Raw genomic sequence first — 18,199 nt, 5'->3', positions numbered from 1 at the left:
ATACAATGTACATTATTTTTGTACTGAATGTACATTATTTTATAGTAGACAAAATATGGTCCACACAATAATGATTGATTATAACCATGAACCACATCAATAAATCTCACTTAGACAGTTAGACTTCACTAGCGGCCAGAGTGGTTTGTCCCACGGGCTAGTAGTCGACAAATTATGTTGTGGAACCGTATCAAGGTGGACACGGTTTTAAAATTGTTCATAATTATGAATATATAGTTCAAAAATTATGAACCTATAGTTTTATAATTATAAACATAGAGTTGTGAACATAATTATGAACACATAGTTCTGAATTATGAATATAGAGATTCAATCATTGTGAATATATATTTCAAAAATTATGAATATATAGCTTTATAATTATGAACATATAGTTCAGTAATTATGAACATAGAATTATGTAATTGTGAATATAGAGTTCAATAATTATAAATATGAAGTTCAATAATTATGAATATATAACTTTATAGTTATGAATATATAGTTCAGAAATTATGAACATAGAACCGTGTCCACCTTGTTAGGTGGACGCGGTTCTACAGCATAACGATTGCTAGTAGTCTAACACGCTCAATTTATTTTATGACAAAAATATGCAATTGATACGATTCCATCCACAACTCCTTAGACTTCTTACAATAACAAGATACTTACTTCCTACTCAAACATTCAAATAAATAAATAAATAAATAAATAAATATATATATATATATATATATATATATATATATATATATATGGTTGCATTCAAATACAAACCCTCTTAAAATACAAACTTGAACTCATGCACACATTAACATACTTACATGCGCACATGGCGCAATGCCAACAATTTCTGGGATTAGCTCGTGCACACATTAACATACTTATATGCACACAGCGCGTAGGATGAAAAATCACAATCATCCATCAAAGCTCGTGCACACATTAACATTCTTGCATGCACACAACGCGTAGGAGGAAAAAATCACAACCATCCATCAAAGCCCGTGCACATATTAACATACTTACATGCACACTGGACATACTGCCAACAATATCTGGAATTAGCTCGTGCACACATTAACATACTTACATGCACACCGTTTGTATTTTAAGGGATGTTTGTATTTTAAGGAGGGTTTGTATTTAAAAATAATCATATATATATATATATATATATATATATATATATATATATATATATATATATATATATATATATATATATATATATATATATATATGCGAGCCAAGCCCACGGGGCAAGCAGGGCAGACCTCTAAGCCCCTCTCTTTGACATGTTGTTGAAACTGAAACCCACCCCTACTTAAATAGGGGCAGGGCGAACTGACTTGGCAGACAAAGTTCATTTTGACGACTTTACTTGTCTACTTGAGTTATGCATCAATAACACGCTAGTAAAGTGAAACACCCTTACTTAGCCAACATACTAACCAAATCGATCTATGACCACCATAAGTCGGTGTCACTCTAACCTATGTCTTAGATCCGACACTCCACCTTTTTAGAAAAACTAGCTAGCTAATATCAAATCATAGTTGATTCACTAGATTTATGATTCTACTAGTTTTCTTATATATTATAATTTTAGGGAAAATGACATTTTTTTTTCCCGAATCAATGAATACGCATAAAGGCTCGGTGATTTTTGCCCATGACATTTTCAGGAGACTTTTTTTGTACTCTATGCATTATTGGTTGGACCTTGCAACATGAAATTCCTCATCTGCCCTTATGATGCATCCACCATTCAAAATCCGGCTTGTGTCCAGCTTGTGAAGTACAAAGAGATTGTTAGCTTTTTACTGTAGCCATGTGCTGGCCTGACTACCCATCCCTTACCTATTGTACTTCTCTTTCGAACAACCCATGCTTGCATTTAATGTGAATGTTTCTTCTTTCACGCCATTGACAACGTTCACTGCATTTAATTTCTTTGGTCATCTCTCTGTGCTCAAATCGACAGCGTTCACCGCATCATCAACTCCTTCTTCTTCGTGACTGCTGGGAACGCTACACCAGCGACCATCCATCGCTGCCATCAGCCTCTCCCATCCAAGTGAGGTAGTTTGTGTCTGTTAACTTGGTTATATTTGAGAAATTAATTATAAGAAGAGGATTTTGAGGATCTTGTGTGGTGGGAATGATAGCAGGAGGAGCATCTGTAGTTGTAGTTGGAGGGGAAGATGGGTTTTCCAAAGCCATGAAGAAGATAAAGAAAAAATTACCCAATAGGATCAAGCTCTTGATACCATGTTATGAGATATAAACAGCTTATATATTTCATTAATAAGGAACAAGTATATATACACAATTATATAACAAAAGTGGGAAATAGCTAGGCAAAGAGAAATTATAGAAACCACTACACAAGAGTAGGAAACAATATTAGACTAAGTTCATAAATATAATATTATTCTCTAATACTTCCTGTCGGGCGAGACACCACATCCAGCGACGTCTTGATCTTCACGGACGATTTCCATCTGTTGGAGATTTATATAGTAATGGAGATTAATATTTCAGTTGGACTACCATGAAAAGCTTAAATAATATTTGGTGTTGTGGAGTTATAAATATTATTTTAGTTTGGTAGAAAGTAAAATGGGAAATATGTTTTTGTTTGGTTGAGACCGAAAGTTCTCGTATTGATTCAGGTTTGATAATTGCATTGCTTAACGAAAGTTGATGGCCCTATTGTTGATTTCGTTGGTTAAAATGAAATGGTTTTGTTGGTTGAAATGAAATGGTTTCGTCCTTATCATTGAGGTTCACGAAACTTTGCATGGTATGGTTTGCATCTTTCGGCCAAGTGAATTTCACGTAAGCTTATTTCAAAAGCCTTTCTTTTGATTTATGTCTGCATGCAATGTATGTTCATGAATCTAAGTTTCGGCTATATGGCTTCCTTCCTCAATTTGGGTTTAATATGTCTGCATGCATGTAAAGTATAAATATATATTATTTATTTATTATGTAGCATTGCATGGTTTCTACATGCATTGAATAATAAATATATATATAATATATATTTTACTTTGTTATTTTGTATGCAGTGCATGAACCTATGAAGGTCCATATGATATGAATATTTATAATATTCAATTATATATTTCCCATGCTTGATATATCAGATAAGATATATCTTATGGAAGTTGAGTTTTGAACTCCTATAACTTCCATGTAACTTCTCCTAACTGCTATATAAATATCTGGGGAAACATCTGAAGAATACAGAGAAAAAGAAAGTAGGCAATTGATGGAGGCAATCAACTTGCAGGAAACCAAGACATTTCACAGAATTACAATTCTACAGGGAATTCTCAAACAAAGCAACTTGAGAATTTCATTCATCTTCTTGTATCCCATAAGATTAAATCTTGAACCTTGTTGCTTTTATAGAGGGAGATTTAAAGCTTATAGGAAAGTGATTACACGCCTGAAGATATCAAATGATCCAGTTTTTGTTCCCTGTTGTATTCTGTATTATTGTTGTATCTCAAATGTATTACAGCTTACAAGCACCTTTTTCCAACACCATCTCTGGCTTGGTAGCCCCTCCTCTGGCGCAGGCAACTGGAGGAATCGCGACCTCTAGTGGCGACTCCGGCGAACAGATCACTGGCTGGGCAGCAGCTGAACGGACACAGCGGAAATTTGACGGCGTCCCCTGTTTTCCCTGCCACAGGTAGCAGCTTCCCCTACCACTGGTTCCTTGTCGACATCTTGCACTGGTGACCAACGACGAAGGAGTTGATGGGTATTTGTGCTGTTCCAAGATGTTTTTATTTTCTTTTTGCTGTCCATTTTTCTTGCTTGGATTCCTGAATTGATTCTTTGATACTTGTCTAATGACTCTCTTTTTGCTTTTTTTTTTTTCTAGGTACACTCTGATTCCCAAAGTGTAAGATGGTTGAATCATGCTCTAGAGAAAATCTGGCTTGTTTGAATGTATTTTGATTTTACTATTTAATAATTTTAGGATTTTGTCAACTGCATAAATTTTCCATGCAGGTTCAAAGTAGATTATTTTTTCCCAGAGATCTTACTCTCTCTTCTTTTATTTATTTATTTTTTATATTTTTATTGTTTTATTGATTTGATTTTACTTTATCTGCCTCTTGCAGGGTGAAAAAAAAAAACTTTCTTCAATTGAAGTGAATTTCTTTTTTTTTTTTTTTCGATTGATGATTGGGCATACATTTGCTCTCAAATTTATATATTCAAGGACAACACAAGCATACTATTGATGTTGATATGCAATCTTGCATTTACTATGGTGTTAATGCACACCTGGGAAGTCAAGAATTACTTTGTAGGAATGGTTTTTCACGGCACAGTTTTGTTCTTCGGTAGATTTCTTGGTCTTCCAGGCGAACATCGTTGTAGCTTCGATTTTCATGAATTTGGTCGGCCACCGCCTTTCTCGCTGGTGCGATGAGTAGAATCTTGGGAGAACTTCCACCATATTCAATCAACGGTGGGTTCGGAGGGACATGTTGCTAAATAAGCCGAGATACTTATTTCGTTCTCTGGTAGATTTCTTTGTCTTCCGGGCGAACGTCGTTATAACTTCGGTTTTCATGAATTGCGACAGATAAGAAGCTGGCCGGGAAAATGGAGGAACACGCAAGGGCCAATGGTCACGGTGAAAGTCATATTTGCACGTGGCTCAAAAATTGTCCTTGCATTAAATTTTTTGTCTATCTGTGCACGCTTGTCCATTCAGTGGTAGTCATAAATGCGCTGGTCTGGCTTCTTGGACACTCAAATGGGAGACTTGTCACGTCAAGACTTGTTGCTTCATTGTGGATATGATACAGGAGTGCATCAAGAGTGCCATATATGTTTTATGATATGATCCATATACTCTTGAAATTAATAATTGTGATATTAATGAGATAAAGATTTATCAAGTAGTTTATAACAGGGTGTTTTTACTGTTATTTATTTTTCGTATTTTTGCTGTATTTTATTTTTTTGTGTAGTTTGTGAATTAATATATAATAACATAATTTACCAGATGCATACTTTTGCGAACTAGTTACAAATTTTCATTGTCATAAAAAAATAAATAACTAATGAGTAGTAATTTTTTATGTGAATATTAATCAATGAATACATATAAATCAATGAATACGCATAAAGGTTCGGTGAGTTTTGCCCATGACATTTTCAGGCGACTTTTTTTTTTTACTCTATGCATTATTTGTTGGACCTTGAAACATGAAATTTCTCATCTGCACTTCTGATGCATCGGCTGTTCAAAATACGGCTTGTGTTCGGCTTGTGAAGTACAAAGAGATTGTTAGCTTTTTACTGTAGCCATGTGTTGGCCTGACTACCCATCCTTATCTATTGTACTTCTCTTTCTGACAACCCATGCTTGCATTTATTGTGAATGTTTCTTCTTTCACGCCATTGACAACGTTCAGTGCATTTAATTTCCTTGGTCTTTTCTCTGTGCTCAAATTGACAGCGTTCACCGCATCAACTCCTTCTTCGTGACTGCAGGGAACCGTACACCAGCGCCCATGCACCGCTGTCATCAGCCTCTCCCCTTCTTCCCGCCAGGAGAGACACCACGTCCAGTCACATTTTGATCTTCACAGGCGACTTCCATCTCTGGCCTAGCAGCCTCTCCTCCGACGTAGGCAACTGCAGGAATCGCGACCTCTGGTGGCGACTCAGGCGAACAGATCACTGGTTGGGCAGCAGCTGAACGAACGCAGCGTTTCTTCAACGGCGTCCCCTGTTTTCCTCCCTACATGCAGCAGCTTCCCCGTCGACATCTTGCACCAGTGACCAACGATTAAGGAGTTGATGGGTATTTGTGTTGTTCCACGATGTTTGGAATCTCTTTCTGCTGTGTGTTTTTTTTGCTTGGACTCCTGAATTGATTCTTTGATACTTGTCTAATGACTCTCCTTTTGCTGTTTTTTTTTTTCAGATGCTCTCTGATTCACAAAGTGTAAGATGGTTGAATCATGCTCTAAAGAAAATCTGGCATGTTTGTATGTATTTTGATATCAATATTTAATAATTTTAGGATTTTTTGAATTATGTAAGTTTTTTGTGCTGGTTCAAAGCAGATTATGTTTTCCTAAATTTCGTATTCTCTATTCTTTTATTTATTTTTTTCTTTTGTATTTTTACTATTTTATTGATTTGATTTTACTTTATATGTCTCCTGATGGGTGAAAAACAGGTTAACAAAAAAAAAAAAAAAAAAAAAAAAAACTTTCTTCCATTGAAGTGAATTTCTTCTTTTTTTTTTCTGATGTTTGGCTGCTTTCAAATCTTTATGATGAGGTTGCCTGCTTTGATTACATGCATGTTTTTTTTTTTTTATTTGCGTTGATGGTTGTTGATGTTGGAAAAATAGCATTAAAATGATATTTTGAGTGATTATTTTGTGGTACAAATATATGTGGGATCCACTTCCGATTTGGGTCGGGTCAATGTGGATTCGGGTTCTTCGCAGTGAGACGAAGAATTTGATATAATGTACGCTCAAAATGGGTAATAGGTGAATGAGAAATTGATTCTCAAAGTGAACCTATTTGAGAGAAGTCAAATTAAGCTTAGAAAGCTTAAAGCTTAAGATTAAGCTTAATTAAGATTAGTTAGTGTGACAACATGAGTTGTCAAGCTTGAGAATAAGCTTTTGGGAAGCTTAATTAATGTGCTAATTTGTTAGCATGAAATGGAATTGGGACGAAAGTTTGCATGGACGAAAGTTTGCTAAATGTAATTTGAAAGCTTAATTAGTGAATTACTCGAGCGTACGACACGGTATTCACCTCGATCAAACGTTGTTGCCGAACATAAGTATCAATACGTTGATAAGTTCGGGTCTACCTCAAAGTATGTGGGGTGAGACAATACTTTGGACAAGTTAGTACCTTTTAAATAAGGTTACCCGCATGAAATTCTTACAAATTGTGGGCACGTAGGAAGTTTTCCTCCTAATGCCTGAAATGTGGGGTGTCTTGCCAAAGGCGTTTTGGTTCTTAGTACACGAGTCCTACACTCTGAATGTACATAAAAACACAATAAACTGAATCAAGAAATTCATCGTTCTTTAGAAGATGCATTTCTGTGAAGGTTCAATAAAAGGACCTAGCACGTTGAAATGAACTTTCGACGTAGCTATGGTTGAAGGATGTGATAGAGAACCTGAGCTCAAAGCTAAACGTAGCAAGAGAGCTAGGATTGAAAAATCCTTTGGTCCATATTTTCTGACATACGTGTTAGAATGTGGTGTGCATATTCTAACTTGCATACTAGAAAATAATTTGGATTTTCTGACAAGGTTGTTAGAAAACGAGCCTCGAACATATGTAGAAGTGGTGACTTTTACAAATGGACCAACCCGAGAGAGGCTACCGAGAGTGAAGTAGATTCTATCTTAAAAGAATCATACTTGGAACTGGTTGTTCTTCCTCCAGGTTGTAAAACCTCGGGATCCTAAGTGGATCACTAGTCGGAAGATAAAACCGGTTGGTTATATTGGAGTAAAATGGCCGGGCTTGTAATTTTAGATTATATGCGACGCGAGTGCCACAATTACTTCAATATATATTCTCTTGTGATGAGAACGAAATCCATTAGGATGATACTTCCAAGAGCTGTTTAGCGAGACTTGGAAGTTTATCGAAATGGATGTATCGCTTTATTAATAGACATGGAACAACCCGAGGGTTTTGTGGTTCCGTGCTAGGGAAAGAAAGTGTGTAATTGGTGAGATCATTGTATGGTTTGAAACAATTGCCTTAGTATTTGGCATGTAGGTTTTGATCATACAATGATGTGTCACGAGTTTAGTATAAACAAATGTGATAAATGTCTACGTAATGCGTACGATAGACGAGGCTATCACTATTTGTCTATACACGATAAACTCAACGTGGGTAGTAACGATCAAATGATCAATTCTACCTTGAACATGTTAAATTTGATATTTGACATGGGGTTGGCAGATTTAATCCTCGGGATTAAAATTGTGAGAAGACCGTATGGTCTCGTGTTGAGCCAATCTCACTGTGTTGATTAAATCCTTGCAAAGGATGTTAATCAAGTGGCTTGGACACCGTTAGATACTAACGTACAACTAGCCAATAATCTCGAAGATTTTACATCTCAGGGAGAATACATTCAGATTATTGGTAGTTTAATTGTATCTAATGGATTGTACTAGGCCGAACATTGCCTTAGCGGTTAACGAACTCGGTAGACATACGAGTAACCCTAGTGTCGCGCACTAGAAGGCAATAGAAGTTATGAGATACTTAAGGTATACTCGTGACTTTGGACTGCACAACATGGGATATCTAGCCGTACTTGGAAAGTATAGCACGGATATCAAAGGACGCTAAGTCCATCAAAGGCTACGTCTTTACATAGGCCAGTGCAGTCGGTTGGATGGAAATTCTCGAAATGAATTTCTGATAGCTAAGATCCAACGGGATCAAAGCTGAGAGCCTTACACTCGTGTCGCGAGCGAGTAGGCCGAATGGCTATGCCATTATTTCGAGAATGTTCCTAGTGGTGAACTCGTACCTCCAATTTGTGTGCATTGCGATAGTCAAGCCAAAATTAGTTAAGTACAGAGTTAAATGTGGAATGGTAAGTCTAGACTTATAAGTCGTAGATATAATACCATTAAACAATTTCTCACAACGGGGGTTATCTCTATTGACTACGTGATGTCAAAAGATAACGTAGCGGCCGCTAACTCGATAACCCGAGGGTAAGCAAATGGTTTTGGAGAAGTTGGAACGAGGATTGGGTCTAAAGCCCTTGGACTAAAAGTTCTATAGTGGATAACCAACCTAGCTGGCACCTAGGTTCAATGGGACAACTAAATTATGGAACGAAGCGTGTCACTGTGGGGGTCTTTGACTCCCGACCACTCCTCGTTAGAACAGTGACTCCCGCGCAAGGTTAGCATATTGATGCTTTAATTATTCGAATGTCGGTTGACATGTGTGAGTATGCGGGATACTCGGAAAAGAATCACCTATGTGAGAGAGAAGTGAGGGTCGCTTCAAAGGAGAATTGATGGGCACAATTCTTCACAAACTCTTGCAGAACCAGGACAGTGACCCACGACCAAAATGGGCACACTCATGAGAACAGAGCATGGTTGGGAGATTCCTGTGTGAGATATGTCATCGTCTACACAAACGGCAGTCGGTTCAAAGACATCGTGTTCTACCGTACAGCCAGTAGAGTAAACATGTCTTCACAAGGGAAGTTTCAAAGGGTATAGTGATCCCTACCTATCCTATGAGGGGATCGACCGTTAAACACAGTTGTTTCCTATTTCAAAATACCCTGAAAATAATTTTTTCATTCATGTGGGGATTGTTGGAAAAATAGCATTAAAATGATATTTTGAGTGATTATTTTGTGGTACAAATAATGTGGGATCCACTTCCGATTTGGGTCGGGTCAATGTGGATTCGGGTTCTTCGTAGTGAGACGAAGAATTTGATATAATGTACGCTCAAAATGGGTAATAGGTGAATGAGAAATTGATTATCAAAGTGAACCTATTTGAGAGAAGTCAAATTAAGCTTAGAAAGCTTAAAGCTTAAGATTAAGCTTAATTAGTGTGACAACATGAGTTGTCAAGCTTGAGAATAAGCTTTTGGGAAGCTTAATTAATGTGCTAATTTGTTAGCATGAAATGGAATTGGGACGAAAGTTTGCATGGACGAAATTTTGCTAAATGTAATTTGAAAGGTTAATTAGTGAATTAAGCTTTTGGGCTCCTTTCGTGCAGCACGAGTTGGTGCTTTTATGCATTGATTCGTGTTGCACCATTTTGGTGCTTGCGGACCACTCGGGTGTGGTTTCCGGTCCAAATTTGTTAAACTTTCAGGTTTGTACGGACTTCTCGGTCGCTCAGATATTTTTGAAACTGGTCGTTATGGTCGGTACGAATTAATCGGATATTAAGTTCGTGACCGTTGATATTATTTCGATAATAAGTACGACCATTTCAAACGTTATAATTCAATTTTTAAATTGAATTTATGTTGGTTAATGTGTCATGATGATGCTATTAAGTACCAACCTCCTATATAAGTGTAGTGGAAGTAGAGGTCTTTTAAACTGCATAGTGAGAGACAACAAGAGAGGGAAGAACGAGAGTGACACAACACACAAAGATAAGAACTTTTTCTTCTCAAAAACTCTGCTCCTACTCCTTTTCTTGCTACTGTATTTTGCCCGTGCTCTAGTTCGCCGGGTTCGTTCGTTTGGGTGCTCAAACGTCGAACCGCTGTACGTTTTATCCTGAGAAACCTAGGCCACAACGCTCCTAGCACTTTTGGGAGGTGGCAAATAAGGTTTTAAGGAAAGAAAGGCACTCGCCTAACTCGTACAATTCTTTCTTCCTTCTCCTTCTTTCTTGTTTTGGATTATGCTCTAAGCAAAAATCCATTCTTTCTTGTTGTTTTGGAATTATAATTTAAGGATTATATTTTCTTTTTGGTTGATATATATTGGTATATCTTTTTCGTAGATATACATGTATATATAACCGTTGGGTCCGTTTTATATATATTTGTGTGTGTATATATATTTCGGATATATATCCAATAATATTTTATATATATTTCATGTGTATATATATAAATATTATTTTACGGATATTAAATCGATTGTGGTTCATTATCACCAACAGTTGATTATTTCCTTACAGTGGTGAAACAACATCAATGAAGGAGTGGCCCAATTCTCTTGAAGTTAAGGGTCGAGTGTCTTTGATTCCTTTCTTCAAGAGGTCCCAATGTCACGAAATCGTGCAATCATGATATCTTATGGCCTTCCTTTCTTTGTTGCAATTTATTTTAGACAGGTTCTGGTTCAGGCTATTTGAACTTACAGTGTGACAATTTATTATACAATTTTACTTATTTATATTTTGTGATCTAATGAAAGGATGTACATCAAATTCTTTGAAAGGCAGCTTTATTCAGAGAAATGGGGTTTACTACTTTATTCTGAGTTCATAGTTTGTATATATGTTAAAAAGTTTTATGTCTTGGCTCATGATGATTGGGCATACATTTGCTCTCAAATTTATATATTCAAGGACAACACAAGCATAATATTGATGTTGATTTGCAATCTTGCCTTTATTATGTTGTTAATGCACAACTGGGAAGTCAAGAATTACTTTGCAGGCATGGGTTTTCACGGCATAGTTTTGTTCTCTATTAGATTTCTTTGTCTTCCGGGCAAACGTCATTATAGCTTCGATTTTCACGAATTTGGTCGCCCACTACCTTTGTCCATGTACAAGATAATTGATCAGTAGAGTTGTTAACAATTAACAGTGCAATTATAAATTTCTGCGAACACCATGATGTAAAATAAAATCAAATATTATTCAAAATCATTCCAAATATGACTAATATTGAATATTTTATATGAACCAAATTGGTAAATAATTATAAATTATTTAAATTTATCTTGATGTAAAATAAAATCAAATATTTATTGAAAATCATTCCAAATATGAGATAACTAAATTTATATCATTTTTAAAAGTAAAATCATTCCAAATATGAGATGACCTTATCATTGCGGATTGGATCCAATTTGCCAAATTTAATATTATAATAATTAATTAATTTCATCAAATTTCATAACTTCAATTCTGCTAAATCATTTTAAAATTCTTAACGGAATTGCAGTATTTAAGTAACAATTAACTCATTTCATCGACAATGCAATTATAAATTTCTGCGAACACCACGATGTAAAATAAAATCAAATATTATTCAAAATCATTCCAAATATGACCAATATTGAATATTTTATATGAGGCAAATCGGTGAAATAATTATAAATTATTTGTTTTTATCTTGATATAAAATAAAATCAAATATTTATTGAAAATCATTCCAAATATGAGATAACTAAATTTATATCATTTTTAAAAGCAAAATCATTCCAAATATAAGATAACCTTATCATTGCAGATTGGGTCCAATTTACCAAATTTAATATTATAATAATTAATTTCTTCAAATTTCATAACTTCAATTATGCTAAATCATTTTAAAATTCTTAACGGAATTGCAGTATATTTATTTATATAATAATTATTTCCATATGAACGTATGTAGCTGTCAATTCCATTATTTACAATATACATAATATCATCCATTATATATATATATATATATATATATATGTATGTATGTATATATATAATATTTAATTTAATATATATACTAATAATAATTTTATTACCATACTTACTTTACTTTCTATCTTTTTTAAATAAATTATTAATATACTTTCCTTTAGAATTACTATTTTCCACCTATAAATACAAATTTATAAACTTTGACATTCATTCATCTTCCCTCACACTACTGATTCTTCATGATTTTAAATCTATTCCTACGTCTTCTTCAATCCTAGCAAAACTCATTCACTTAATCTCTACTTCAGGTAATTATTTCTACTCTCCAAATTCTTTTGTTTAAATCTAAGTTTGTTGATACTGGTGAATTGAGATTGATGATGATGCTTCGGTAATTATTATATAATAATAATAAGATAATGTTTATATGTTAATAATAATAATAATAATAATAATAATAATAATAATAATAATAATAATATTATTATTATTATTATTATTATTATTATTATTATTATTATTATTATTATTATTATTATTATTATTATTATTATTATTATTGGATTTATTTGATTCACGGGTTTCTTATCAAGGTGTTTAGGATGCTACTAAGGTTTATAGAAAGTTTGCCTTCGAGGGTAAGATTTTATGTTCACGAAAATTATTATTTTTCCCGAGTATTGTATGTATTGATATTATATGTGATATTATATGAAATATGTTATTCATGTGCAAACTTGGGGTGTCCACAATTAAGTGAAAAGGTTAGGCTTGAAGATTAAAAAAAAAAAAAAGAATAATGAAGATATAATAGTAAAATGGTCTCTCTCTAGGCTCTCTAGGGTTTTGCCTTCTCTACTAGGATTTTCCTAGGTTTTTGCTATTCACGTTCGTTTTCTGCTGGTGATTCTTGCGGGTTCTGTTCGATTGTACCTTTGAGTTTCTGTCGTATGGCGTCTAGCGAGGGGGTGGATGAGGTAGCCGGCCTAACGGAACGGTGGGGCGATATGTTGCTAGATGATGAAGAGGCAGTATTTGCGCCGGTCGGTCTTGAGGCGGAAGGTGGCGATGTGGCTGCGACGAAAACCTGGACAGTGGTGGGGAGATTCCTCACGACTAAGATGATAAAATTGGATTATATGAGGAAGGTTTTAGCGTCTGTGTGGCAGCCAGTGATGGGGGTTACGGTGACGGAGTTACAGAAAGGGGTGTTCCTTTATGTTTTCTTCCATAAAACGGACATGGAATACGTTCTGGATGGTGGCCCATAGGCGTTTGAGAACCACATTCTAGTTTGTTGCCAGGTTAGAGATGGGGTGTTGCCTGGGGATGTGGTGCTAGATTCTGTGGACATGTGGGTGCAGATTCATGACCTTCCGATGGGATACACTTCTGACCTTATGATTGAGCAAATAGGTAACTTCATTGGAACTTTCGCCAAATGCGATGATAGATTTGCAGGTGCACCTTGGCTTGCGTTTTACTGAGTTCTAGTGTCGATACCGGTAGATAAACCTCTACGCCGACGTATGAAGTTGTTGAAGCGGGATAAGACCACGTGTTGGGTTAATTTCAAATATGAGAGATTGCATACATTTTTTTTCTGTGGACTGAAGGGGCACTCTTATAAATTCTGTGTTAAGGCACGTATGGCTACGGTGCCAGTGGATAAATACCCGTATGGTCCGGATGTTCGTGTAGGGGGTAATCGGGGGCCGAGAGAAGTAGGGGACAACTGGCTCGTTCTCGTTGGCGGAAAACCGAAGGTGGCGGGTGGAGGGGCGGCCTTGGGAGAGGTTCGGCCGGCTGGAGGGGTTGACCGTGGGGCAGTGTTGAACGGTACGGAGGTGTGGAGTTGCCGGTTGCTGCGGTCGCGAAGAGGAGACGTGAAAATTCTGCCTGGAATGATCGCTGCATGGGAATGGGAGGAGGTGATGTTACCATGTCAGAGGTGCCAAAAAACTTGCCTATGGCGGGTGCTGCTTTTCAGGCCCGCCCATCATCATGAGTACGCTCAGTTGGAACTGTCGTGGCTTGGGCAATCCACGCACAGTTCGCGAAATTGTGGACATGGTGTCCTTTAAGAAGCCTGATTTTGTATTTTTTTAATGGAAACGAAGGTGCAGCGTGACCATGCAGAAAGGTTACCGGTCAAGCTCGGTTTCGATGGAATGTTCTATGTCGATCCTGTGCGTTTGGGTGGTGGTTTGGCTTATGGAAGAATAATAACACGGCACGTCTTATTAATTTTTCCAAAAATCATGTGGATGTAGAAGTGACGATAGATGGTTACACCCCATGGCGTATGACTTGTTATTATGGCTTTCCGGAGGGGAGTAGAAGGCGGGAGTCATGAGAACTCTTGACGAGATTATCGGTGCAGTCATCCCTTCCTTGCGTCGTGATTGGAGATTTCAATGATCTCCTATTTCAATCTAAGAAGCGAGGACGGCATCCACATCTAGAAAGGCTCCTTCACGGCTTTGGGGAGACACTGGATGAGTGTGGTTTGTTATACATGCCCATGGATGGTTACCCCTATACCTGGCAGAGAGGGGGTGGTACGGAAGATTGGGTAGAGGAGAGGTTGGACAGAGTTGTAGCTACAGCCAACTGGCGGGGTATCTTAGATGAGGCCAAGGTGTGTAATATCCTAACACGCACTTTCGACCATTCAGCTTTGTTCCTCGGTCTAACAGGCTTGGGACGCCGGGGTGGTGGAGGACACAGTGGGTTCCGTTTTGAGATGGCCTGGTTGCTGGACACAGGTTGTAGGGGAGTGGTGGAGCAGGCCTGGCATGATGGGAATGATGGTGGTTTACCTAAAAGCTTACGGTTATGCAAAGACCGGTTACAGGTGTGGGGTGGAAACCGTTTCCACCTGTTTGGCAAACAGATTAAACTCCTTCAGGCAAAACTAATAGGCTTGAGGGGACGCACGGACTCGGTATCGCTTGAGCAGTACAACACCATTGAGGCGCAGCTAGCGCAATTAGAGGCCCAGGAGGATGTTTACTGGAGGCAGCGCGCAAAACAGCATTGGTTGCGCGGTGCAGATGCCAATACCAAGTTCTATCATAGGTATGCCTCTTCCCGTAAAAGTAAAAATTATCTTTCTAGATTAAAGGGCTTGGATGGGGAGTGGGTCAGTAAGGGTCGTATGAATGCTGTGATAATTGATTATTTTGAGAATGTTTTTAAGTCTGGAAGCCCCCCTGTTAGTGATGATTTCTTTGAGTTGGTTTTACCCCGAGTGTCTGTTAGTCAAAATGGATCCCTGCTTGCACCGTTTGTGGCTGATTAGGTAAAGGGGGCGCTATTTTCTATGTTCTCGGACAAAGCTCCAGGACCAGACAGAATGAACCCCGGATTTTATCAGCACTTCTGGGATATAGTGGGTAGTGATGTGACTACTTTTGTGCTTAACTGTTTGAATACTGGTCAGTTCCCAGATGTCTTAAATGTGGTTAATATTGTCTTGATTCCAAAAAAGAAGAGTCCAAAATTTACTACTGATTTAAGGCCTATTGCGTTATGTAATGTTGTTTATAGAATCATGGCTAAAATTATTGCAAACAGAATGAAGCCCCTCATGGATAATATTATTTCAGAGTCGTAGAGTGCTTTTATTCCGGATAGGCTCATTACGAACAACATCCTAGTTGCTTCGGAAATTGGTCACTTCTTGAATAGAAAGCAGTGTGGTAGAGTTGGTTGGGGTGCCCTTAAACTGGATATGGCCAAAGCTTATTATAAAATGGAGTGGCCTTTTTTGAGGCGTATGCTGATGGCTTTGGGTTTTGTTGATAGATGGGTGGATTTGCTTATGATGTGTGTAACAACTGTCTCTTATAATGTGATTGTCAATGGTTCAGTGAGTGGTGTTGTTAATCCAACCTGGGGATTGAGATAAGGGGATCCTCTTTCTCCTTATCTCTTTATTATTTGTGCTGAGTGTCTATCTCTGTTATTACAAAATGCTCAAACGCAGGGCCTTATACATGGGTGTAGGGTAGCAAGGGGTGCTCCTGCGATATCCCACCTATTTTTTGCAGATGATAGTTTGTTATTTTTTAAAGCAAATTCCCAGGAGGCAGGTGTGATTAAACAGTGTTTATCTGAATATGAGGTACTGTCTGGCCAATCTGTTAATTTCCACAAGTCTAGTGTTTGCTTTAATAAGAACACGGGGAGTACTGACAGAGATGAGGTGGTTGCGGCACTAGGAGTTGTCCAGGCTAATGATTTTGGAAAATACCTGGGACTTCCATCTTTCATAGGAAGGAATAAGAAACATGTATTTGCTTATATTGGGGAGAAAATAGCTCAGAGGATTGGGTCATGGAATAAGAAGTTATTATCTCGAGCATGCAAGGAAATTCTCTTGAAAACTGTGGTTCAAGCAATGCCAACTTTTTCTATGAGTGTTTTCTTGCTAAATGAGTCCACTTGCCTGGCTATCCAAAGAGTTATGAACAGATATTATTATGGTAGGAGTGGCGCTAATAACAGAGGAATACATTGGATGGCATGGGACTGACTTCGCAAGCCTAGGACTGCTGGTGGTCTGGGATTCAAAGATCTTAGAGCTTTCAATTTGGCTATGCTGGGAAAGCAGACATGGCGTTTTCTCACAAAGCCAGATTCTCTGTACAAGGCAAGGTACTACCCAAAACTTCCTTTTATAATGCGTGTATAGGAAATAATCTCAGTTTCTGTTGGAGGAGTATTATGGCAGCTCATGCACTGGTTTGTGGTGGTATAAGGCGAAGAATAAGGGATGGTTGCTCAACATTAATCTGGGATCATCCTTGGATCTGGGATGATAATTTTCGTATACAAACTACTATGCCGGCTGAATTACATGAGGCAAAAGTAGTGGGTTTGATTGACCAGAGTACTCACGCATGGGATATTGAAATCCTTATTTGATGCTGCTGATGCGAATCGAATCGTATCCTCCGGATCCCTGTATGCCCTACATATGAAGACACATGGTACTGGCCCAAGGAACCAAATGGAATTTATTCAGTATAAAGTGCGTATAGGATTATTATTGGAGATATACCAAATACTACCAACTTTGATAGATGGTAACGTTTTTATGGAGAGCAATCCGGGGTATCCTGCCTACCTCAACCGCCTTAATTGAAAAAAGAGTTGACATATACCCGTACTGCCCTATGTGTGCCATTAGTTATGAGGATGTTAGGCACTCACTTATTGGATGTGAATATACTAACCGTGTTTGGAATGAATCTCATCTCCCTATATTTTCTATACATGGTGGATCGTTTGCAGAATGGTTCCAAAATGCTATGTCTATGTTAACCCCGGATGTTATTATTCGAATTGTTGCAGTACTTTATCAAGTGTGGAATGCGAGAAACACCGTGCTATGGGAAGCGTACCTGCGTGCACCGAAACAGGTCTGGATGGCTGCAGTTGCGTCACTTGCGGCATGGACAATCGCTGGACAGCAGGTGGCAGCCCCAACTCTACAGCAGCAGCACGTGCCTTCTTACGCTGGATTAGCCTGCTTCTTCGACACAACATACGATCCCAACACATGTGCAGCGTCGTATGGGGTGGTCTTGCGTGTGGAAGGAGGAGCTTTTATGGCTGCTATGAACGAACCATTACCATACTGTGAGAATGCTCTTACTGCGGAGGCCCTCGCTTGCAAGGAAGCACTATCTTGGCTCAGGGCTCGTGCTGTTACAACAGTTACAATTTACACGGACTGTGCAATCGTACAGAATTATATTTCAAAGACATCTTCTACTCCGAGATCGTATGTTGGCATAGTCATCAATGACTGCAGGGCTATCATGGCCACGTTTACTTATGTTAGTTTATTTTCGGTTTCAAGAACCTTTAATTTTATTGCTCATTCCTTAGCTTCGTTTGCTTCGGCTCAGGCCACGATGTATTGGAATTTGATCCCACTTGACTATGTTCTACCGTATCTTCAGTAATAATATGCTCGATGTTTGCTTTCAAAAA

General features: G+C 37.7%; 2 protein-coding genes and 1 long non-coding RNA gene across 3 annotated transcripts; all 3 read left to right on the top strand.

Annotated features, from left to right (window-relative positions):
- Positions 1–3,696: 3,696 nt before the first annotated feature.
- On the top strand, positions 3,697–10,795 carry LOC109151921. Its single transcript, XR_002049310.1, has 3 exons — positions 3,697–3,790; positions 5,975–5,995; positions 10,761–10,795. It is a non-coding gene; the product is annotated as an uncharacterized LOC109151921 (long non-coding RNA).
- Positions 10,796–15,929: 5,134 nt separating this feature from the next.
- Positions 15,930–16,733, top strand: LOC109151885. The gene is made up of 2 exons (XM_019299485.1): positions 15,930–16,067; positions 16,284–16,733. Exons 1-2 carry the CDS (start codon positions 15,930–15,932, stop codon positions 16,731–16,733), a joined length of 588 nt encoding a protein of 195 aa, XP_019155030.1.
- Positions 16,734–16,813: 80 nt separating this feature from the next.
- On the top strand, positions 16,814–18,171 carry LOC109151884. The gene is made up of 2 exons (XM_019299484.1): positions 16,814–16,855; positions 17,284–18,171. The coding sequence occupies exons 1-2, from the start codon at positions 16,814–16,816 to the stop codon at positions 18,169–18,171; spliced, it is 930 nt and encodes a 309-aa protein (XP_019155029.1).
- Positions 18,172–18,199: the final 28 nt, after the last annotated feature.

Source organism: Ipomoea nil, unplaced genomic scaffold, assembly GCF_001879475.1.
Source record: "Ipomoea nil cultivar Tokyo-kokei standard unplaced genomic scaffold, Asagao_1.1 scaffold2297, whole genome shotgun sequence".
NCBI lineage: Eukaryota > Viridiplantae > Streptophyta > Magnoliopsida > Solanales > Convolvulaceae > Ipomoea > Ipomoea nil.
The sequence above is the reverse complement of the archived record's forward strand: the minus strand, read 5'-3'. Positions and strand labels throughout refer to the sequence as shown.